We start from the raw sequence: 25,904 nt of genomic DNA, 5'->3' as shown, positions 1-25,904 counted from the left end.
GGAACCCCTGCAAAAAGTGAGGGAACACTGTATATATCTGTGGAATTTCTTTGGTGGGAGAAAGAACTCTTGTCTGTTGGAGGTAGATTTGAATGTTTCAATTGGCCACCTTGATGGCCTAGTCACATCTTGAGAACTGCTAAGCCAGTGGTTCTCAACCCCAGATGTTTTGGCCTTCAACTCCCAGAAATCCTAACAACTGGTAAACTGGCTGGGATTTCTGGGAGTTGTAGGCAAACACCTGGGGACCCACAGGTTGAGAACCACTGGCCTAGCAGTTCTCAAGGTGTGACTTCTTACTGCCTGGGGGCATCCTTTGTTGAGAGGTGGTTAGCTGTCCCTGAATGTTTCTTGTCTGGAGCTCTCCTGTCTTTATTTACTGTTATGATTTTAGATTTTTTAAAATACTGGTAGCCAGATTTTGTTCATTTTCATGGTTTCTTCCATTATGTTGAAATTGTCCACATGCTTGTGGATTTCATTGGCTTCTCTGTATAATCTGACATGGTAGTTATTAGAGTGGTCCAACATTTTTGTGTTCTCAAATAATATGCTGTGTTCAGGTTGGTTCATCAGGTGCTCTGCTATGGCTGGCTTCTTTGGTTGGATTAGTCTGCAGAGCCTTTTATGTTGCTTTATTTGTGTTTGGGCAATGCTGCGTTTGGTGGTCCCTAAGTAGACTTGTTCACAGCTGCATGGTATACGGTAGACTCCTGCAGAGGTGAGAGGATCCCGCTTGTCCTTTGCTAAACGTAGCATTTGTTGGATTTTCTTAGTGGGTCTGTGGGTTGTTTGTATGCTGTGTTTCCTCCTCAGCTTCCCTAAGCGTTCAGTGGTTCCCTTGATGTATGGCAAGAACACTTTTCCTCTGGGAGTGGAATAGTTTTCTCTAGTGATCCTACTTAGGACAGTCTTGCCAGGAGCAGGGCCTGAGCACCATAGGACCTAGACATCCCTACAATGGTGATATAACAGGGGCCGGGCTTAGCACAGCGGGTTAAACAGCTAAGCTGCAGAAAATCCTGCTGATCAAAAGGTTGGCAGTTCAAGCCCTGGTCAGGCTGAGCACCTGCCATCAGCCCTAGCTCACTGCCACCTAGCAGAACAAAGAGGTGAATGTCTAAAAAGATGCATTTATTTATTCATCTATTTACAACATTTCTACCCCACCTTTCTCACACCGGAGGGGACTCATCACTATATCACAATATAAAATATCACTACGATCACAGGAGAATCTGTTCCATCTAAACACAAGTCCACTACTTTAACAAAGAGGTTTTCAGTTAGAGGATTCTAGGTTTTATTTTGTAATATAGACAAGTTTCTAAATTACTATAAAATTTATGGACTGTAAGTTAAAATCAGAAACTGGAGAACGGCTGTGTAAAGTTTGCAAGTACTCAAAAGGTGATACTGCTAGTACGCATTAAAAATTGAAGAGTTGCTTATAATATATAAGTATATTGTCATACATTGATGTAAGTTGCTGAATTCAGCTTTTTAAATAACAATTTGGGTTATGATGATACAGAATCTGATTTACTGAAAGCATAGGCTCCTAAGAATGGCTATGAGGTTATTCAGGAGACCAAAAACCAAGCTATACCAATCCGGAATCAATCAGGACTAGGACGCGGAACAATGGCTTCAAACTACAAGAGAGGAGATTCCATCTGAACATTAGGAAGAACTTCCTGACTGTGAGAGCCGTTCAGCAGTGGAACTCTCTGCCCCGGAGTGTGGTGGAGGCTCCTTGTTTGGAAGCTTTTAAGCAGAGGCTGGATGGCCATCTGTCAGGGTGATTTGAATGCAATATTCCTGCTTCTTGGCAGGGGGTTGGACTGGATGGCCCATGAGGTCTCTTCCAACTCTTTGATTCTATGATTCTAGGAACAACATTCAAATGTCCAGATAGACCAAGGAGGTTTAACATTTTATTTTAAAAAAATTGAATTATAAATTCCAAAAGTCTACATATTGGGATATTCTGGAAGTTGTAATAAAAAAAAAACCTTTTAAAGCTCTGATATACATATAAATAGGGAGTTGCAGTCCAAGAATGCTTATCATTCTTATCATGGTGAACATTTGAATGTCAAAATGTATTTCCCATCCAGATTCCAGGCATTAATTCTAATAAATGGGCATGTTTTGACAACTTTATTTGAAAAACATGTTTGTGTGTATCCAATTGACTGCCAAAATGTAGAACTGCTTTTTGATTTACAGTTCAGTTTACGATAAATTGCATGCTCTGATCTAAATGTTCACATCTGTATGATTTAGCTTTATAGGGTAAAATTAGAGCAATCAATTTTTTGTGATCTATTTTTCGAACCTGGCATCTATGGGAGGCTCTTGTCCTTATTAGATGAACCATTTTTATGGTGTCATTTTGTGCATGGAGGCTTAAGTGAGGAGATCTAGATGACTATGAAATGTTGTTTTGCTTATGATTGTGATACTACAATTAAACCTGATGACATAAAAGCCTAGCTGCACACTTCCATCACAATGAAAATAGTTTGTCTATGGCATGTTCTCAAAGGTTACAGGGTACTTTTGCAGTATTTTTACTTCTCAAAATCAATGTCCTGGTGTTTTAAATGATTACGTGTGAGTTCCTGTGAAGAGAGCCATGTTGTGTAGTGGTTTGCATGTTGGACTATGACTATAGAGACCAAGATTTGAGTTTCTGCTATGCAGTGGAAACCAATTGTGTGATCTTGGGCACATCACATTCTCTCAGCCTCAGAGGAAGGCAAATCTTAACATATCTGGCCAATAAAGCCCTGCTATAGCTTCCAGCAAAAGTATGATAGCTGGGACCCTACGCTATGCTAGTTGCGCAACACAGCTTAGAATTAATGAAGAGAAGATGTGCGCAAGACAGCAGAGCGAGTGAGAGACGCAGCTGCGACAGGATAGCAGTGAAGAATTTAACTCAGGTGGGAGAGAATAAGGGTGAAGTAATGAAAGAGTTATTTAATGATAACATGATAAACAATGGCTTATGAAGACGGTAAGTGGAATAGAAATGTTTCCTCTCCCACTTTCTGGCAAATAATGTTGCCACAACTCTGGCACAGCTGCGTCTCTCACTCACTGTGCTGTCTCGTGCATGTGTTCCCCTCATTAATTCAGACCCACGTTGCGCACCAGCGTAGGGGCCCAGCTATTATACTTTTGCTTAGCTTCCTTAGGGCATCCTAAGATGGAAATAACTTGAAGACACACATATTTTTTTTCCTTTGAAGCAAGCTTCTGGAATAACAACCACTGAAACATCATTTTTGTTGGGTGATGTGGTAGTCAAACGGCACTGCCTAAGAATACACTTTTTTTTTTACACTTGGAGCATGGAAACAGAACCAAGACAGAAAGACACATACATGTACTTTGAACTACCCATCTCTGAATGAATCAGGGATATGCTGAAACCTGGGCAGTGATTCTCCTTCTTGGGTTGTGTAGATATTTTGGACGTCAGCTCCCAGAATCCCGGACTAGTAATAGGATTAGCAGATTGAAAATTGGTGAGAGATCACTGAGACTTAGAATCATAGAATAGTGGAGTTGGACGAGACAACATGGGCCATCTAGTCTAACACCCTGCCATGCAGGAAAAGCACAATCATGCACCTCAGACAGATGGCCATCTAGCCTCTGTTTAAAACAGTGGTTCTTAACTTGTGGGTCTCCAGGTGTTTTGGCCTACAACTCCCAGAAATCCCAGCCAGTTTACCAGCTTTTAGGATTTCTGGGAGTTGAAGGCCAAAACATCTGAGAATCCATAGGTTGAGAACCACTGGTTTAAACGTTTCTAAGAAAGGACCTTCCATCACACTCCAAGGCAGAGTTCCACTGTTGAACAGCTCCTATGGTTAGGAAGTTCTTCCTACTGTTCAGGTGGAATCTCCTTTACTGTAATTTGAACCCATTTCTCCTAGTCCTAGTTTCAAGGGCAGCAGGAAACAAGTCTGGGCAATAGTATGATAGCTGGGACTCTACGCTACACTGCTTATGCAATGTGGGTCTGAATTAGGGGAACACGTGCTCGAGTGAGCGCACTGAGTGAGAGACACAGCTGCGGTGGAGTCGTTGCAATGGAAGGAAGGATAAAAAAGAAGGGGGAGACCATCAATGGAAGGAAGGATAAAAAAGGAGGGGGAGACCATCAATGGAAGGAAGGATAAAAAGGGTGGGGGGGAGACCTTCAATGGAAGGAAGGATAAAAAAAAAGGGGGGGGGGATACTGTTATATTACTCACCTTTATCCTGTCCCTCCTGAGTTAAATTATTTCACTGCTATCCTGTCACAACTGCATCTCTCACTTGCTCCGCTGTCTTGTGCACATGTTCCCTTCATTAATTCTGACCCGCATTGTGCAACTAGTGTAGGGTCCCAGCTATCATACTTTTGCCCAAGTCTGCTCCCTCTTCCTTGTGACACCCTTTCACATTTTTATACATGACCATCATATCTCCTCTCAATTTTGTCTTCTGCAGGCTAAACATATCCAGTTCTTTAAGAAACTCCTCATAGGCCACGGTCTCCAGACCTTTAATCGTTTTAGTTGCCCTCTTCTGGACACCTTCCAGCTTGTCAATATCTCTTTTAAACTGTGGTGCCCAGAATTGGACACAGTATTTCAGATTTTATTTTTTTTTATAAATAAAAAATATGTATTTCAGGTGAGGTCTAACCAAAGCTTAATGGTTTGTAGGAGAGGAAATTTCATTTCACCATTTATATCTCATCCACCTCTCCTTATGGATCTAGGCAACAAACAACAGCTTCTTGTCCAACAGACAAGAGTTCTTTGTCCCACCCTGGTCATTCCACAGATATATAAACCCAATTTTCCTAATTCCAACAGACCTCGCAACCTCTGAGGATGTTTGCCATAGATACAGGTGAAACGTCAGGAGAGAATGCCTCTAGAACATGGCCATATAGCCCGAAAAAACCTACAACAACCCAGCTTCTGAAGTTCTCCTTTCTATATAACTCTTAAAGGTACAGGACTCACCTCCAGTTTTTAAACAGGCAACCATATGAAAAGATGGCTGGGGCTTCTGGGAACCGGTCCACCCCCCCCCCCCAAAAACCTCAGTACTAAATGCTTGAGACATAGTCTATTAGATGACATTAAAAGCTTTGCAAAGTTATGTCACTGCAACCTAGAGCCGAGAAATCAAAATAATGAGGGTATGACGCAGTCTCAATTTAAAAACCTCAATGTGTAAATTTGAAGCCTGAACAAATTCACAAATCCAATGTAGCAATTGATAGATATGGGGAGTCATGTCACTGTTAATTGTTAAATTAGCACATTGATATCCTAGCAAATATATCCCATGGCATCAATGGGATATATATTAAGTATTGACTTACGTTTAACCTGTGGGTAATAATAAAAATAACAATAAAACAGATTTAGGCTCTTATTATCAAACCAATTCCTCATATTAGTAGTAGTTGTAAGGGGCCCAGTTTGCAAAGGGTATCTCTTCTGAGTTTTATACTACAAGAAAGAAGTCTATATAATCTTGACAGACTTCCATTGTTGGAAATACCACCTCTCTCTGGAAGAATGGAGGAACGTTTGATATCTATAGTGCATGGGAAAGAGACATTAGGTTTTATTACATGGAAAAAGTCAGAATAATAGGACATTAGATGGAAAAAGTCAGAAGTAATAGGTGCTGGAGGAAAGTTCTGAGAGTGCCTTGGACTGTGAGAAGATCCAACCAGTCCATCCTCCAGGAAATAAAGCCCGACTGCTCATTGGAGGGAAGGATACTGGAGACAAAGTTGAGGTACTTTGGCCACATCATGAGGAGACAGCAAAGCCTAGAGAAGACAATTATGCTGGGAAAAGTGGAAGGTAAAAGGAAGAGGGGCCGACTAAGGGCAAGATGGATGGATGGCATCCTTGAAGTGACTGCACTGACCTTGAAGGAGCTGGGGGTGGTGACAGCCGACAGGGAGCTCTGGCGTGGGCTGATCCATGAGGTCACGAAGAGTCGGAGACGACTGAACGAATGAACAACAACAACAGGACATTACTTATGTGGGAAAAAATCTGTGTTTCCTTGCTATGTTAATAGGATATTTATGAACTCTTCCTTTAGTAGAATAGTTAGGTAAAGGTCTGACTCTGGGGAGTTGTGCGCATCTCCATTTCTAAGCCAAAGAGCTGGTGTTATCTGTAGACACCTCCAAGTTCATGTAACCAGCATGATTGCATGGAGCACCATTACCTTCCCTCAGAAGCAGTACCTATTGATCTACTCACATTTGCATGTTTTGAAACTGCTAGGTTGGCAGATGGTGGGGCTAACAGTGGGAGCTCACCCCGTTCCCTGGATTCGAACCTCCAGCCAGTTCAGCAGCTCAGCAGTTTAAGCTGCTGCACCACCAGGGAGCCCCTTTAGGAGAATAAACAGGTCAAAATTCAGCTGTGGTGGAGTGTAGAGAAGAGATGAAGCATCAGGGTGTTGAATAAGAAAATTAAATTTTTCTGCTAGCCCAACATGCTTGGCCTGTAATATTTAATAGTCTCCTTCAGGGGCTAATAAAAACAAAAGGAGAAAGAAAGGAAAACAAATAAATCACAACTATAAACAAATGGCAATTTACTCTGTTTACCATGTGTACATATATATCTTGTATAGAAATTCATGTAAAATGTCTCAGTCTTAATTTTACCTGGCCCCAGTGATACAGTGGGTTAAACCCCTGTGCTGGTGGGACTGAAGACCGACAGCTCAGAGGTTTGAATCTGGGGAGAGCACGGATGAGCTCCCTCTGTCAGCTCCAGCTCCCCATGCGGGGCACGAGAGAAGCCTCCAACAAGGATGGTAAAACATCAGAACATCCGGGTGTCCCCTGGGCGACATCCTTGCAGATGGCCAATTCTCTCACACCAGAAGTGACTTGCAGGTTCTCAAGTTGCTCCTGAAACGACCAAAAAAAATTACCTACATACAACTCTTACAGCAATAGTGCCCCAAAATAATCTAATATGATTGGATTCTCTTTAGATCGATCTCTCAGGCCTCTTCCACACAGATGAATGAAATCCCACATTTTCTGCTTTGAACTGGAATCTGTGGCAGTGTGGATTCAGATAACCCAGCTCAAAGCAAATGTTGATATTCTGGGTTATATGACTGTGTGAAAGGCCCTCAAGTTCCAGGGCATACTACTCTCCTGGGATGTTGGTGTTCACCTGTAAGTAGAAGATGTACAAGTCCAATATCCTTGAAAATACAAAAATATCTCTTAACCTTCTCTGTTTCATAACTTTTCTTTGGCCATATTTTTCTTTTTTTTTCTTTAAAAGAAGATTAAAATGCAATAAATAGAACAACAAAACAAAGCCATTGACAGTGGTTACACAGGGCATGAAAATTAAATTGTTCAAACTGTACGAATTTATCTTCTGCATATTTATATACAAATTTTATTCTTCCCACAGATTTATGAAGGGTTTGTAGGAACCAAATCTGGTGCTCTGAATTTCACAGGAACGCCTAGACCTTCAGAGAGAAGTTCCATGGATCTGCGACTATATATGTTGTGCTTCCTTCCATTTATCATCCTCTTGGTCTTCATCCGTGACCTGAAAAGTCTGTCCATCCTGTCATTCCTTGCAAATCTGTCCATGGCTGTTAGCCTTGTGATTATTTATCAATATATTATTTGGGTGAGTAAAGCATTGGTTCTTTTCCCTAGCAGTGTCATGTGGTTGTGTTTTGGCCTCCTTTGAGCATTCATTTTTGCGTGGCTTTATATATGTGTATGTATGTGTGTATATATACGCATATATATACCAGAGATTGGAGAAGTCCCATTGGGTTGTTGTAGGTTTTTTTTGGGCTATATGGCCATGTTCTAGAGGCATTCTCTCCTGACGTTTCACCTGCATCTATGGCAAGCATCCTCAGAGGTAGTGAGGATGCTTGCCATAGATGCAGGCGAAACGTCAGGAGAGAATGCCTCTAGAACATGGCCATATAGCCCGAAAAAACCTACAACAACCCATCGATTCCGGCCATGAAAGCCTTCGACATGTCCCATTGTTTGGACTACACAACCCAGAATCTCCTAATCAGCATGGCTTTGGTTATGCTGATAGGGATTTTATCAGAACTGTGGTCACCCCAAGAAGTTTTTCCTAGCTATGGTGAGAATATATAATAGTGGTGGCTGAAAATGTCTCATCTTAGTTGCATCCCATTGCTGTTCCAATTTTCTGCCATTTTAATTCATTGGGTAGGTTATGGTAAATTTCCATGTGGAGGTGACCAACAATCTCAAGGGTGAGCTGGTAACTCTACATGATACATTCGTGAGTGGCCAAAACAAGTCTCAGTGAATGGTAATGACCTTTGCTTGAGTTGTCCAAATTGTCTCATCCATTGTCTAAAGGTCAAGGTGATTCACTGGCAAAACTCCATGACTTTGGAAATGTATCATGCAGGATAATTGCATTTTTTCCTATGCAGTTTTAAAGGGTGCAGTTGACTTTGTTGTTTTCTGCATTTAAGGTATCTCATTGAGTCATACTCTTGCTTGAATCTTTCCATTCCCCATTATGGTTGTATCATTGACCTCTCACAAATCAATTAAAATATGTATATCTGGACACGCACATTATTCTGATAGTCAGACAAATGTTCAAAAACTACACACACTATGATGTGGGACAATGAGAGAGAAGACCTTCTTGGTTGTGATTTCCTTAATGTGGAATGCCTTCCCTTTAGGGGCCCAATTGTCACTAGTAACAGTATCTTTCTAGAACAGTGTTTCCCAAACTATGTTTTTTCAAGTGTTTATTGAGAGGGGGGAGCTGAAGGAGGAAAACCATTTTACACGTTTTTGCTGATTATTTACCCTACTCCCTTCCCATATCATAAACGAGAGTTGTTTTCACGATGGGGACATGGGTGGGGGGAACAACAGGAAAACAGGGGGAAATGGATTTACTTCAAGTTGTCCAAGGCATTCAATTGCAGTTTCTGTCTAATGCATAACCAATTACTATACTAAATACACACACTGACTTCTGAAATGGAGTCTCAGTCTGAATAGTCCCAGATCCAGGTCGTTGTAGGTTTTTCGGGTTGAATGGCCATGTTCTAGAAGCATTCTCTCCTGATGTTTCGCCTGCATCAGTGGCAAGCGTCCTCAGTTGTGAGGTGTTTTGGAAACTGGAAATTGAGTTTATATATCTCTGGAAGGTCCAGGGTGGGAGAAAGAACTCTTGTCTGTTGGAGCTAGGTGTGAATGTTTCACTTGGCCACTTTGATTAGTATTTGATGGCCTGACAGTTTTTAGGTGTGCCTTGTTACAGCTTGGGAAATTTCTTTGTTGAGAGGTTGATTTTTTCCTGGCTGGAGTTTCCCTGTGTTTGAGTTTTGTTTATTATGTACTGTTATAATTTTAGAGGTTTTTTTTTTATTGTTTTAATCAAGGTGGCCAATTGAAACATTCACACCTAGCTCCAATAGACAAGAGTTATTTCTCCCAATTACTTTCCGGATAACCCTTGTATTTCTTTTCAATTAGCATTGAAGTCCTTCTAGAAGTGCCTGGAAGTGTTATATTTGATCTCTTTGGTATCATTTGGCAGGGTTTGTCCACTCCTCGAAAGCTGACTTTGGTGGCGAACTGGAAGAAGTTTCCTCTCTTCTTTGGGACAGCTATATTTGCATTTGAAGGCATAGGAGTGGTAAGTATTGCTTTAGAATGAAGGATTCAGTAATCATGTTACCTAAGAATTAAGTAACATTTTGGACTGGCATTCTTACATTGCAGGTATGACTCCGTAACTATTATATATTCATAAATATTTGATAGTCATGATTGTGGCACTTTTACTACAATTGCAAATACCCTCTCAAACCAGTCAGCAATCTTATCAAGAAGTAGAGGTCCGTACTGATAGCAATTATGGAGTGAAGGAGGGTGGCATCTTTACCCTTCTTTTGTCAGAGAAGGATGTGACAATCAGAAGTGGGACCTGTGTCACAAAGTCTTAAAGATGCCGAATGATGAGAAAAGCCTAAATATACCTCTATCTGTTGTCTGTCTTGTCATTGTATAACTGCCCCCCTCCCGTAGCCAGAACTGAACACAGCCTTAAAGATGCCGAATGATGAGAAAAGCCTAAATATACCTCTATCTGTAGTCTGTCTTGTATTTGTATAATTGCCACTGAATGTTTCCCGTATATGTGTTCTGTGGTCCGTCCTGAGTCCCCTTTGGGATGAGAAGGGCGGAATGTAAGTACTGCAAATAAATAAATAAATAAATAAATAAATAAATAAATAAATACTTGCATGAGATGTAGTTTGGTAGTACTTCCAGTTCTTTGTTAGGTCAATGGAAATGTGCTATAGTGCTAGGAAAAGGCCCAGACGTCTCATACTACCGAACCAAAATACAATTCCCAGGGTTTTGTAAAATGGAGCCATGACAGTTAAAGTGGTATTGAACTGTAAATGTGATTGTGTACTCTTAGCAACACAGGTTTTATATTTTTCCTGTAATGGACAAAGCATCTCTTCCTTTCAGTAACCGAGCTGTTTCAAAATGACTTATTGCATCTTGCAGGTCGATATAGTGAGTATAAAGCTGAAGTGTAAAATTGCTGCTTTATCAGGAGAAGGATAGCTACTTGGTCAGCTTAAAACTTTCTGTTTTACCATCTTTCTATTCCTTTTTATAGCAGTTACACAGGAAATAAGCAACACAAAAGGAAGCAGGATGGGGATTTTCCCCCCAATTGTAACAGACAGACAAATAGAAGAGGGAGCGCAGTAGCTTCTCCTTCTTTACTTGATCATAGCATGTTTAGTTCAGTTATTATATTTTTAGAGTTAATTAAATATTGCCCTTTAATAGAAGCCAAATGTCCTTTAGCCTTTGCTAGGGAGAAGCCACTTTTTCTGAGAACTGAAGCTGCAAATACTTTTCTTTCTATTTTCCTTTCTCCCTCCTCCCTGACAAATTAGGTTGTCATGACATATCTTAATGTCATTAGTTCCCTTTGCCACCTCTGCGTCCTCTATGAAGGCACTAGAGGTTCTTATTCTAAGAGTACAAAAGAGATTCCTTATTCAATCTTCTGCTTTTTGTTTTTCTTTGTCTATTAGGGGTCTTTGTCACAAATTATTCATGCTTGTTTTTATCTTGGCTCTCTATCTTACCACATCGGGCTGGTGAATATGTTGTGATTCATTGAAAGAAGCACAGAATGGGATGCTGATTACGGATTCTGGCTTGCTATGATTCTTATCTTTCGCCTTTTCTTTAAAAAAAAACCCCAACCCTATTATTCATGGTTGAGAATAACATGTTTAGTAGCAAAGCTAGAAAATTCTTCATTTTGCACTGTAACTCCCAGAACCCACCAGCCAACTTGGCCACTGGCTAATTTCAGTTGTCTTGATGTGTCTTCATGTTGGGATGACTCAAAGGCAACTCTTCTTGAGAAAAATTGTTCAGAGATGATTTACCATTGCCTTCCTCTGAGGCTGAGAGGATATGGCTTACTTGAAGGTTGCTATGGCTAAGTTGGATTTGAACCTTGTTCTGCTAGAGTCCCAGTCCAACACTTGAACCACAACAATTTGCCGGCTCTACTTCCCCTTGGAAATGTATTCAAAAATAGGTAACATTTCTGGACTCTGCTTTTAAGTTTATTATTCCCAGTCATGAAGGACAGAAATTTACAGTGTTTGAACATAGTTTGCTTCTGCTGAGTTTTAAATACGTTATGCCCATCTCAAACCGCGAAGATCGGCACGTAAGAAATAAATATTACTATTATTATTATTATTGGTTGTTGTAAGTTTTTTCGGGCTGTATGGCCATGGTCTAAAGGCATTCTCTCCTGACGTTTCGCCTGCATCTATGGCAAGCATCCTCAGAGGTAGTGAGGTCTGTTGGAACTAGGAAAAAGGGTTTATATATCTGTGGAATGAGAGAATGCCTCTAGACCATGGCCATATAGCCCGAAAGAACTTACAACAACCCAGTGATTCCAGCCATGAAAGCCTTCGACAATACAGTAGTAGAAAAGACTTACTAAATTAGATGGAATAGGAAAAATTATATGCACATTCTAAATTGACACTACCGGAGGATCAGAATTTGGATGGTCATAGCACTGTTTAATGTAAGCACAGTGTAGGCACAGCTCAGTCTTTGTCCTTAGAAGCTATTTAGTTGCCATCATGACTTCCAAGAGAGCCTATCATTTAGAGTACAGTTGGCCCTCTACTTTTGCAAATTTGATTATTTGTGGATTTAATTAATATGTTCTCTTTAGGAATCTCTGTGTTCTCTGGCGCAACTCTCCAGTCAACTTCTTGTGTAGAAAGACTTTGATATTTCTAGGGAATACAGTTGTCAGGGCATGTATAGGTCCTCCGGAATTATTCTATTGGAAATTAACCATAGAGTCATGCTGGAAGACCTAGGTCAGTGGACCCATCACCATGGCCCTACCCTTGGAAGACAATCATACTTTGTCATGAGTGATTGCTTAGAGCAGTGGTTCTCAACCTGTGGGTCCCCAGATGTTTTGGCCTTCAACTCCCAGAAATCCAAACAGCTTGTAAACTGGCCGGGATTTCTGGGAGTTGTAGGCCAAAACGCCTGGGGACCCACAGGTTGAGAACCACTGCTCTAGGCAATCACTCATGACAAAGTATGATTGTCTTCCAAGGGTAGAGCCTTGGTGATGGGTCTGTTGTAGGCCAAAATACCTAGGGACCCAGAGGTTGAGAACCATTGACCTAGAGACTTGTAGAGAGGTCTTAGATCAGGTAGAAATAAGTGCTTTTTATTATTCATTGGGGTTTTTTTTCCCTACTGTGTCCCTAATCGAATCAAATGTGGCGGGATGACTGTAGCGCTTTACCAAGTCCATTAAATTGGTGCTTCTTTGGCATTGTGTTTATTAAAAGGCCTAATTTTGACAGGTTTGTCATCCATGGAAGTAGACTGTAGATCTTGTCCCAGTTTATGCTGGGGCCATATTGTTCAGCACAATTTAATTGCTAAATTGAGAATTGCCAGGAGTTGAGAAAGTGCTAAATCTGTGCTTGCTGTTGGCTGTTTCTGATTTTGAGATTTGGCTTAATCCTTGCATATGGATTCAGGTTTAAATTGCTCTTACAGTGTCTTTGCTATGAGTTGCACTGTGGGGGACAGGATGAGGAAAGTTTGTCACCCCAGAATTATTGGCATACATTGCCTGCTGACCTGGGCTCCATGTAGGTTGCTAATTACTTGGAGGATATTAACAGGAGGAGTTGACTGACATGTTTCTTTGCTGTAGCCTTTATTTGATCTGCATACAAGTTCATGAGAGAACATAGAATCATAGAATCATAGAGTTGGAAGAGACCTCATGGACCATCCAGTCCAACCCCCTGCCAGGAAGCAGGAAAATTGCATTCAAAGAATTCCCAACAGATGGCCATCCAGCCTCTGTTTATAAGCCTCCAAAGAAGGAGCCTCCACCACACTCTGGGACAGAGAGTTCCACTGCTGAATAGCTCTCACAGTCAGGAAGTTCTTCCTCATGTTCAGATGGAATCTCCTTGTAGTTTGAAGCCATTGTTCCGCATCCTATTCTCCTTCAGAGTGGGCAGAAGGGGTGAGGTGAAAAAGTAGAGAAAAGATTTATATGCAGCATATACCAGTAAGAGATGGATGTAATGGTTTTGTATTTTCTTGTCCATAGATTGAGTGTCTTCTCTTATTTTGCATTTGTGAAATGCCTGAAGGGCACCAGGACTGATCCTACCATTAGGCATAGTGGATAACTATCTTGGATGTTAGATGCCAGGATTTGTCATCAAAGTAACAGAGTATTATGTCCTATGATGTTTGTCCTGGCTCTTCTAAATTGGTTTTCTGTCTTTAGGTATGGTAGGGCAATGCTGATATTTAGCACCTGCTGAAGAAATGATGAACTCCTGCTCCAGATACCTTTTGTAAATGGAGTGGAGTTAGGTATTCACCTTCACAAAGTATTTTGGGACAGTCCTCTAAGACAAATGTGTCATATATGTGTTTAGAAGTTATAAAACTCTACTTGCTGGATTACGACAGGCACACATAGAAAATGCAAGAAGAGGCACAGAAAGAAAATGTGTGGAGAGAGTAGCTATACATTTAATAACTCAAAGAATCAAGGAAGATCTAAAAAGTGGGTGGGAGTGAATCATCTGATTATCTGGAGGCAGGGAGTCCCAAATGGATAATAATATAGTCTTTGATCTGGAGGTGCAATTGGCTTCAGAAGAATACAAAACTCTTGAAGGATTGTTATGGTAAAAGAGGAAATTTGGATCAAGAGGAGCATCAAAATCTGAGCATTTAAATGCCAAGTAGAATTTTTGAAATGAATGTGATAATAGAAGGAAAACCAGAGGAGTAGAACAGAGGATCTGACACTTAATCATAGATTTTATGAATGATAATGTGCTCTTTTGAAAATTCAGGGCATCTGAAGAGGTAGGCTGGAGTCCATAAAAGCTATCTATTCTGATTAGTCAGTGTTATTCACTGACATTACCCTAAGGAATATCCTCTTTGTCGATTTTTTAAGGGTTTGTTAAAATAACCCAAATTGGGTGTTTGATTATGAAGTGGTCCCTTGGTATCTGTGGGGGATTGGTTCTAACCTCCCCCCCCCCCGAGTACCCCAAAAGTGCATGTCCTATTAAAAATAGTGTGTGGAGGTGGTGGTAAGCTCCAGGAACTAGTTTCCCTACATCTTTCTGCCCCACAATATCCAAAGAGTATGCCAGCTACCTACATTTTCCTTTGGGACAATCTGGCATCTGGGTCTTGCTACTGCCTTGGCTGCTGCCCTATGCCATTTTTAATAGGGACCTATAGGCCTTTCTTCACATTTGCAGTCTCTTTGCAGAGATACTGAGCAGCTTCACAAGGCTAGCAGAGAAACTCTGTATGTGAGACGAAGCTTATAAGCCCCTGTTAGAAATGGTGTAGGATAGTACTGGAGTTGGAAGCAAACCCCAGCAGCAACCTGATTATGCTTTCAAAGAAATCCCACCACCTTGAAGGGAGACATGAGGGCTTCCATGTTGTCTTCTGTGAATTCAAATATACAGTATCTTGTACGTTTGAATCTGGCGTAGGTTAAATCCATGGATTATGAGCCCATGGATATGGTGGGCCCACCAGTCTTCAAGTTTCCCAACGGCAATACAGTGTTGTACAAAGCAAGTTCTTGGAAGTCCTCAGACCCCTCATATTAAGAACAGCAGCGACAGAATATTTGGAACTATTTGAAAAATTGTAAAAAACAATCTTTTTAGTTTTGAGGAAACCTGATTAGAATAATTTTTGGACTTATTCTGTGCAAAATTTACAAGTGCATTGTTTTGTATGAAAAACCGCATTCTGTACAGAAAATTTGGTTTCCTGGAGAAAAGAATACTTAACTGGGGATTTATTTTGTGTAAAATTCACAGATGGCTAATTTGCATAGAAAATAATATTTTCTGTATAGGAAACAACATATTTTTTTCACACAGTGCTATTTTTTGTGCAAAATAGCGACATGAATTTTGCAGAGAATAGGTCCCAAATTGCAAATAGGCTACAATCTTTCTCCCAATAGGAAGTAAATTATTCGTTGCTTCTTTTGAGAAGAAATATAGTGAAGTATGAACGTCTCTGAGAACTTTTAAAATGGGAATATTATTTTTGGGCGATATCTCCTAGAAAAAACTAGCCAGTAAATTCACCGACTATGGTGACACTAAAGGGTGAATTTTTTGTTGGCTGGATGGTTCTGGCAAAACTCCCTTTTTTCAAGGTCAGAAGAAGAACCTTCCTCATACCATTTTGAAATGGGGAGTTTTAAAAGTGTTTAACAGCTTGCAGCCTTGTTAACTCCTTAATACAAGACATGGAAAGAGGTTTGAAGGCTAACTAAACAGCCATGGGTGGGCTGCATAGAATCCTGCAGCCAATTTTGCTCCAGATTTTTGAGGCAAATCAAGAGCAGGTAGGCCAGTGGTTCTCAACCTGTGGGTTGACAACTCCTAGAAATCTTAGCCAGTTTACCAGCTGTTAGAAGTTCTGGGAATTGAAGACCAAAACATCTGGGGACCCACAGGTTGAGAACCACTGATCTAGATCTAAAGCGCTACAGTCATCCCTCCACATTTGATTCTATTAGGAACACAATAGAGGGGGGAAAAACCAATGAATAATAAAATTGCACTTATTTCTACCTGATCGAAGACCTCTCTTCAAGTCTCTAGGTCAGTGGTCCTCAACCTGTGGGTCCCCAGGTATTTTGGCCTACAACTCCCAGACATCCCGGCCAGTTTACCAGCTGTTAGAAGTTCTGGGAATTGAAGACCAAAACATCTGGGATCCACAGGTTGAGAACCACTGATCTAGATCAAGGGAAGTCACACAATCCTTCTATTGCAGTGGTTCTCAAACCTGAGGGTCCCAGGTGTTTTGGTGTACAACTCCCAGAAATCCCAGCCAGTTTGCCAGCTGTTAGGAGTTCTGGGAGTTGAAGGACAAAACATCTGGGGACCCACAGGTTGGGAACCACTGAGGTAGACTTTTTACTTCTTATGGTTACACTCATCTTAAAGATTCACTCTGTAGAACATTACTAATTAATCATATAGGCATGTCTGCTGAAAATTGGGTTGTGCTCCCTGAAATCATCACCTTTTGATAGGAAAGTGCAGTGCATTAATTCCTCACTAGTTAAATTTAATCTGGTAATGCAATAGACACATTTTTGTGTCAAAGCCAGTAGTACCTTCTTCCTATTTTGTGCAATTTAAGAAATCCTCCTAAGGGGAAAAAGGATTTTCCTCTCTTTTGAAACAAAATGATTGTTGCCTCCTATTTAATAACAAATTTCTGCAGTCTGCAGCTGTTCCCCATCACCTACAGGTATTCTGGATATGATGAGGTCAGCAAAGAAAAAGGATTCATTTCTTTTAGACGTAAAACTTTATTTCGACTTCTGTTTAGCCTATTTCCTTTAAATCAATGTCTTCTCAAAGTCTGTGTATTTGAACAAAGGACTATCTCGGCCTTTCAGAGAGAACATGATATTTTGTAATACAGCTTGTGACTCTTGGATGCTGTAACGACGGCCAAATACTCCTTTTTTCCTTCCCTGTTTAAAGAACAGTAATTCAAACTGTTACTTTAAAAAAGATAATTGTGAGTGCCCTTCATCCACACACTTCGATTACCTAAATATTTATCCCCTCAAACAATTTTCTCCTCATTTTTAAAAGTTTCTATTGATTCCCCAGTTTTGCTATTGATGACTGGATATCAGACTGTTCTCAGGCTATTCTGTTATCTTCAATCCTATGTGTGTGTGTATGCCTTTTAATTCCCAGTTGACTTATGGTGGCCCCATGAATTTTATTGAGTTTTTAGAGCAAGGAATACTTTGAGATGGGCTTGCTAGTTCCTTGCTCTGAAATATAGTTTCACATTGTTGTAGAGTGGTTGTATGATACCCACAACTAACATTGTGTAACTGAATGTATATCTCCCAGTGGCCATCTTTACTGCGCAATGGAGAATTTGAAGTGACTAACAACACACTGCAGGCACTAAAAATTGAGAGTACAACTGTGTGTGAAATGGATATGCTAGTGGAACTCCGTTTATACAACAACAAGCTTAATATATCATTTGCACTATCGTTAAAGTATAGTCTTATATGCCACTTACATGAGTGAATGACACAAATATTCTGTTAAGTGAGGCTGTCCAGGGATGTAACCATACTGTGTCTTATGGAAACATGAGTTTTATAAAGTACTGAATTCTCCATCTAGAGCAAGCATGGGTAAACTTTTTTGCCTTGGGGCTGCATTGTGGGCCCAACCGAGAGACATTCGCTGGATGGAATGGGTCTGGGGGGGGGGGAGAGGGTCTGTGAAAGGGTTGGGCTGGGAAGGGGCGAGGCAGGGACCGGGTCATTCTCAGGTTGTCCTCCTGGCATAAGGATGGGGCTGCTCCCCCCATCCTTATGCCACGAGGAAAACGAGACATGCAGCAACTGCCCCAATCTTCCTCTCTGATCCTCCTCCTCTAATCTTCAGGCTGTCCTCTTAGCATTATACCAGGAGGAGGGTGAAACAGGCGACGGGCGAGAGCACTGGAGGATTCTCTCAGCTGCTGCGTGCCTTCTTCAGGCTGTCCATTTGCCATAAGTAGAGGGCCATTTGCACCGTCCTTATACTGGGAGGAGGGCAAGACATGTGGTGACTGCGAGCGCTCTAGAGGGCTCTCCGCTGCTGCATCCCTTCCTCCCCCGTCCTTTCTGCATAAGGACATGGTGGGCTACCGTGTCCTTATGGTGAGATGAAGAGGAAAATGAAGAGGGCCTGAGGTAAGTGCCCAATGGGGCGCATCCTGCCCCTGGGCTTTAGTTCGCCTATGCCTGATCTAGAGAGCTCTAGTGCTGTAGTTTAGGGGAATGGACTAAAGATCTATAGTAGAGAATTTTCATTACTTCCCATATTCCAAAAGCCATGGTTCCATAGGTTTGCAAGGATATTCTCCCATCAGTAGGCATGTTGGTTGGATATCTAAGAGTTGGTGTTTTTGGTGTCTACTCATAGTCTCTATGCTCATTGGAGGGAAGTATAGTAGAGGCAAAGAAGAAGTGCTTTGGCCACATCATGAGAAGAAAGGAAAGCTTGGAGAAGACAATGATGCTGGGGAAAATGGAAGGAAAAAGGAAGGGGGGGTGACCAAGGGCAAGATGGATGGATGGTATCCTTGAAGTGACTGGATTGACCGTGAAGGAGCTGGGGGAGGTGACGGCCGACAAGGAGCTCTGACGTGGACTGGTCCATGAGGTCACAAAGAGTCGGAAATGACTGAACGAATGAACAACAACGTAGTCTCTATAAATCCCTACCAAAACAAGCTCTTTCTCCGCTCACCTTCTATTGACCAAGAATAGGTTTTCGTGTTTAAATTGACATTTACTACTTACGTAAGCTAGGTTCCTGTGTGAGTGGGAGGTTATACTGATTGGGTGCTGTTTCATTCTTTTTTATTGATACGTTCCTAACTGTGCTTTTGGTCTGGGTCCTTTTTTTATTTTAAATTTGCTATTCTTCGCCATCCTGAGCACCATTTTTTTTTGTTTTGCAGGAAGGTGGGCTGTAAGTTTAACACAATGTTCTTCCTAATCACTCATAAGTCACTTACAAAGGTACTTTTGGAGAAAAAAAAAATAGAGCCTGAAAGTGTAACTTTCTTTTGCCGTTGAGCTTCCAAATGCCCCCAGCCTGCATCTGAATGTTTTGAAAGACACAGATCAGCACAGAACAATTTGTGTTGAATATTTTCACAGAATTGACACTGCTTAGTAGAGTGTTAAGTTAACAGCAAACATCCACGCAAGCTTGGACTTGCTTGAATGTGTTTTCCCACTATGGAGAAATTGCTCAAAGACGAAAAGAACATTAGTGTAGGAAATTAGAGACCACTAAGGTTTGTCCTGCCGGTTCAGGCCAATTTCTTTGACACGTGTCTTTACAGATGGAGCATTTGAATTATCTATTTATCTTGCCAACTTCTTTTTAAGCGTTTGTTTTCTTAGAAATAATTTGTTTCTCAATGGACCATCTTAATGAAAAGCTGTATTGTAAATGCAAGAAATGGTGGAACAATGTCCGTGGTGATGGTGAGCTAAAATTCAGAGATGGCCCACATAATAAAACCGAATCCAAACACACATCTAAACATTCTTTTTAAATAAAATTAAAAAATTGGGGCAAACCGATGGCTATCTTACGGCAAGGTGTAAATACTGCTGTTTTATTTTGAATGTTTTAGACATCTTTCAAAAGTACCTTGTTTTTCAGATACTGAAGGCAAAGTTGTAATGATAGGATGCTGGAGAAGTGGTTCACAAATAGCCTAAAATAATTTCATGTTGCTTTTTATTGAGATGTTGTTACTACATTGGCATAGCTTTCCCTAACCAAACACCCAGCAGATGTATTAGTTCCCTAATCTAGTGACCACCAGGTCTCTCTCTAGCACAATTCAAAGTGCTGGTCTTGGTCTAAAAAGCCCTATACAGTTCCGCCCCAGCTTACTTGCCCGAAATATTCCCTCTGCGTTCCACCTCAGAATTTAAGATCATCCAGGGAGGCCCTGTTTTCGGTCCCATCTTCTTTGCACGTGCATTTGGCAGGGACGAGGGACAGGGCCTTCTTGGTGGTGGCCCTCCACCTGTGGAATGCTCTCCCTAGTGAAATTAAGGTGGCTTCATCCCTCCTCTCTTTTAGAAAGAAGCTCAAAACATGGTTTTGGGACCAGGCATTCGGACAGTAGGTTTGGCAGTATTCACAATGTTTGAACCTTGACAAGGACATGCTTTGGACAGAGTCGTTGGTTGCTAAATCAGATCGGGATCTGGCTACTTGATGAATAATAATGTTTCAATGTATTTTAAACTAATGTTTTATTTCTTTAATAATGTTATTGCACTGTATTTTGTATGTTGTATGTTGTCGGCATTGAATTGCTGCCGTGGTAAGTCGCCCTGAGTTCCCCTTCGGGGGTTGAGAAGGATGGGGTAGAAATGTTGGAAATAAATAAACTACACTTCCTTTCAATTCACAGCCAGCATAACTAGTGGACACATGCTTGTGGAAAGTTGTTTGATATGATTTTACAAGCTCAGGTTCTACCAGTAATCTCCCATTAAATGAGACATGTAGAATAATTACAGGATGTCTTAAACCTACACCTGTTGATAGACTGTTATAGAAACAGTGGTTCTCAACCTGTGGGTCCCCAGATGTTTTGGCCTTCAACTCCCAGAAATCCTAACAGCTGGTAAACTGGTTGGGATTTCTGGAAGTTGTAGGTCAAAACGCAGGTTGAGAACCACTGCCCTATAAGCTAGCTGGCATTGTCCCCACTGATGTGCGACGGGAAGTTGTTGCCAATTGCGTGAGAAATAAGGCTGAACATTGTGAAAGCCACCCACCACATGGCTATCAGCCTCCTCCCAGTAGACTTAAAGCAAGGTAAAGTTTCATGAGAATCACCACTCCTCTAAATGTTCCTCCAGCAACAGCAAGAATATCCCTGTGTGCAGCAAAATCAGGCAATCCCAATTGGATGGCCCCCCACAAGGGTCTGTCTCAGGGGCAAACCAAGAATGAGTAACTTGGAATTCCCTGAAGAGACCCAGAAGTGAAGTGGGCAGATCAAAAGACAACCTGGCAAAATGGCACTACCCAAAAGAATCCTCCACCTTGTTTGACTGTGGAGCAGAACAAACAACTTTGCATATGTATGCTTGCTCACAATGCCCTGCCTCATGCACAGAGGAAGAACTGTTTAAAGCTACAGACAATGCAGTCACTGTTGTCTGTTTTTGGTCTAAAGCTATTTAGCAACTTGTGATCCTTTTATTTAATCAGTTTTAGATAAACTATTTTATGCAATGCTTTTGACACAAAATAAATAAATGACCAGTAATCTTTAGCCTTTTGCAGATGTATGCACTTTACAGTTGCCATATGATGCCTCAGATCACTGGTCCATCTAATTCAATACTGTCTCCTTTGAGGGCAGCTTGCCCTGTCCTTGACCATCTTATACAAGCAGGACATGAATTTATGTGATTCATATGAATAATGGTTTTAGCTGAGGGCAAAAGCAGATATTTTTCTAGTGAAAAGTAGCCTTCTCAGAGTGATTATTGGATTAAATAAAGGGAGGACAATGGATAGCAAACGAAAGGCAGCTCCCAACACTGATTCAACAGCTAGTTCAAAATTGAACAATAAATAACTGGTGAGATGAGTCCTGTAGATTGGAAAGCGAAATCACTTTGCATTACTTTTTCCTCATGTTTTTAACAGGAGCAAGTAGATTGATTCTGCTTGCTAGTGCTTGCAATTTCTATAGTGCTTGAGAGTGCTTCGGTTTAGGACTCACAAAGAAAAAAAAAGCAAGCGTAATGGGAAAACAGAAAAAGAGTTGTGTGTCACTAACACAGCGTGGACTTTGTCCATCTGTCAAATGGATTTTAATCCACAAAAGTTAATGCTATAATAAACCAGCTAGTTTTCAAAGGTACTACATGACTCCTGGTTGTTTTTCAAGCAGCAAAGGAAACTATAGTAAAAACTGAAAATTTCCTAAAGGTCACAATAAGGGTACGTGCAAACACACACAGAGACACCAGGTGATCACTTATCACAACTGGAGCTCCCGGTGACACAGTGAGTTAAACCCTTGTGCTGACAGGACTGCTGACCAAAAGGTTGGCAGTTTGAATTTGGGGAGCAGGGTGAGCTCCCATCTGTCAGCTCCAGCTTCTCATGCGAGGACATGAGAGAAGGCTCCCACAGGATGGTAACACATCCGGGCATCCCCTGGGCAACGTCCTTGCAGACGGCCAATTCTCTCACACCAGAAGTGATTTGTAGTTTCTCAAGTCGCTCCCGAAAGGAAAAAAATGAACTTATCACAACTTGAAATGTAATAATTTCTCATTGTCCTGCCAAGTGGCATTGAGAATAGGATCATATTTTTGTGCAGATCAAAAATCCAAATAAAAAAGTGTTCATGTCCAGCCTTGCTGTCTGAGAACCTTTTAATGAGCAATGCAAGGGACTGTAACCAGGATGTTGTGCAAGGAAAATATTTTCCTCTCCTACTGTGATTTGAATATGGAAATAAATCATTTATTATATGAACAAAGGATTTCAAAGGATTTTGGTCACCTTTAAGTATGATTTTTGAGATTTTTTACAACCCCCCCCCCCAATTAAAAATATTTGGGGACTTTTTGTGGAAATATTTCATGCTGTGGAAGAACCTTTGCATTGAAAACAGTGTCTTTTGCCAAAACCACAGTTTTCTGCACATATATTTTTCTTACCAATAAAGGGGAGGGGGTTTTTTTTTGACAAATTGTGTTTTAAAACATGATCCTGAAATTCAAAATAAATGATGATAATTGACTGTTTGTTAATGAGGGGGTTCAGTTTGCTGAGATACCATTTCTTACCAAGGATGAGTCTATTATAAGATATTCTTTATATGCTTTGTTAAATACATCTATATCAGGCATGGGCACACTTTCTAACTTTGGGGCCGCATGCTAGCATTCCCTACTAGGAGGAAGGAAGGGAAGGAGGGAGGAAATAGAGAAGGAAGGAAGGACAAAAGGGAGGAAGGGAAGGGAAGGAAGGAAAGGATGAAGAAAAGGAAGGATAAAGGAAAGAGAAGGAAGGAATGAAGGAAGGAGAGAGAGGGGGGAAAGTGGCAAGGAAGGAAGGACGAAAACGTGGAAGGAAAGCATGAAAGGAGAAAGAGGGAGGAAGGTAAGGAGGAAGGAAAGACAAAAGGGAGGGAAGGATTGAAGGAAGGAAGAAAGAAAGGGAAGAAGGAAGGAAGAAAGGAAGAAAGAAAGAAAGGGAAGGAGGAAGGGAAGAGAGAAGGAAGGAAGGACGAAAGGGAGGAAGGGAAGGAAGGAATGATGAAGAAAGGGAGGGATAAAAGAAAGAGAAGGAAGGAAAGACAAGGTAAAGACAAAAGGGTGGAAGGGAAGGATGGAAGAAAGGGAAGGAGGAAGGGAAGAGAGAAGGAAGGAAGGACGAAAGGGTGGAAGGGAATGGAGGGAGGGAGAAAGAGAAAGGGGAAGGAGGAAAGAGAGAAAGAAAGAAAGACAAAAGGGAAGGAAGGAAGGAAGGAAGGAAGGAAGGAAGGAAGGAAGGAGAAAAGGGAGAGAGGGAAGGAAGGAAGGAAGGAAGGAAGGAAGGAAGAAAGGGTGGAAGGTAAAGAAGGAGGGAGGGAGAAAGAGGTAATGAAGGGAGGGGAAGGAGGAAGGAAAAGGAAAGGAAGGAAGAACAAAAAGGGTGAAAGGGAAGGAGAAAGAGGGAGGGAAGAAGGAAGGAAGGAAAGATAGAAGGAAGGAAGGAAAGATAGAAGGAAGGAAGGATAGGATGGTGAGAGAGAGCAGGGCCTGAAAAAAGAGCCCAAGGGGCCGCATCCGACCCCCGGGCCTGGGTTTGTCCATATCTGATCAATATGCAGTCTTTCCTAGCTGCTAATACCTTCCTTGTTAATCTGTAGTTCACCATCCCCCCTCGAACAATTTTAGCCTCATCTTAGAGCTTTTAATGAGATTTTAAGGACTTAATATGTTTTTAATTATGTGTATTGTTTTACATATGATTTACTTAAGTTTTTTTAAATAATTTATCCGGTTGTTTTTTTTATTTGTTTATGTATTGTTGAATATTTCCCACTGTGTATTTTGTTTTGAGATGCCCTGACTCCATTCGTGGAGATAGGATGGGCTATGAACCTTCCCTACTTTGGAGACCCATCTAATTGTAACTGGTAACATGAAGCCACTTTATCTTATTATAAGTGACCCTTGTCTCTTTAGTCTTTATTCAGCTTTTCATCCCTAACCTTGTCATAAGAACATATGGCTGAATCAGACTTAGCCCAGCATTTAGTGGATAATTTTATGCTTCCCAGCAACTGATATGCAGTGACATGCTGCCTCTGACAATGGAGGTAACATACAACCACCCCGACTAAGAACTACTGACAGCCCCTTCCTCGTGCATTTGTCCAATTCCTCCTTAATGCTGTCCATGTTGGTATCCATCAATACACCTCATGGCAGCGAATTTCCCAATTTAGTTATATGCTGTATAGATAATGACTTCCTCCTATCTACTCCGAATATCTCACCATTCAGGTTCAGTGAAAGATCTGCAGTTGTAGCAGTCTATGGTTTCTCCCTATGTTCTTTCTTTCCATGATGTGTAATTACATGCACCACTGCTTCCCCATCCTTTTCTCCCATCCTTTTCTCTCCTTCCTCTCAAATTGTAGTTGTTATTGTGTGACTTCAAGTTGTTTTTTAACTTACGGTAACCATAATATAAACCTATCACAGTGTTTACTTGGTGAGATTTGCCCAGAGGAAGTTTGCCTTTGCTTGCCTCTGGGGCTAAAAGGGTATGACTTGTCTAGGGTCACTCAGTGAGTTTTATGGCTGAGTGAGGTTTATTTATTTATTTATTTATTTATGACATTTATATCCCGGCCCTCTCAGTATTATATGTACATACAATATATTATAATTATTAGTGTAGCACAATATTACAAAACATCAAGGACTCTAAGGTCATCCGGGGAGGCCCTGCTCTCGGTCCCACCACCATTGCAGTTGCGTTTGGTGGGGACAAGAGACAGGTCCTTTTCCGTGGTCGCCCCTCGGCTGTGGAACTCCCTCCCTAAGGAGGTTAGATCGGCCCCTTCCTTCTTGACCTTCTGAAAGTTGCTGGGAAGCTTAAATCCAGGCTGTGGGAGCAAGCGTTTACAGATTAGTCTGTTTTTACTGGCAGTGATGAGATTTTACTGGACTACAACTTTGGATGGATTTGGATGATGTTTTAACTTGGCAAACTGTTTTTAATTTATATTTATATTGATTTTTATGTATGAATTGTATTTTAATTTGTGTTTTATTGTTTTGGCATCCAATTATTGCCTGTTGGTAGCTGCCCTGAGTCCCTCTTCAGAGGTTGAGAAAGGACAGGGTACAAATGTTCCAAATAAATAAGAAAGAAATATTAGTTTTATATATTACTATATTGTACTATATCACTATACTGCAATATTATTAGTAATATTACATGTAATATATAATATACAATTATTATATCATATTATTTTTAGTATTATGTTGTATTACCAGGGTTTGAGCCCTGGTCTTAACAAGGTCATAGTTTAATGCTCAACTGACTGCACCTAGAACTAGAAAGCCTTA

The 25,904-nt window shown here is 41.0% G+C and overlaps 1 protein-coding gene across 1 annotated transcript in view; it reads left to right on the top strand.

Moving 5' to 3' along the window:
• The window catches only part of SLC36A4 (solute carrier family 36 member 4), a 177,263-nt gene that overhangs the window by 32,704 nt on the left and 118,655 nt on the right, over nucleotides 1-25,904 (top strand). Inside the window, exons 7-8 of the mRNA XM_060771113.2 lie at nucleotides 7,491-7,718; nucleotides 9,651-9,749. Coding sequence (XP_060627096.2) covers nucleotides 7,491-7,718; nucleotides 9,651-9,749 — 327 coding nt within the window. The remainder of the gene's footprint in view (nucleotides 1-7,490; nucleotides 7,719-9,650; nucleotides 9,750-25,904) is intronic.

This window comes from Anolis sagrei, chromosome 3 (genome assembly GCF_037176765.1).
Source record: "Anolis sagrei isolate rAnoSag1 chromosome 3, rAnoSag1.mat, whole genome shotgun sequence".
Taxonomy (NCBI): domain Eukaryota; kingdom Metazoa; phylum Chordata; class Lepidosauria; order Squamata; family Dactyloidae; genus Anolis; species Anolis sagrei.
Note: the sequence above shows the minus strand (reverse complement) of the source record. Positions and strands in the feature narration are given on the sequence as shown.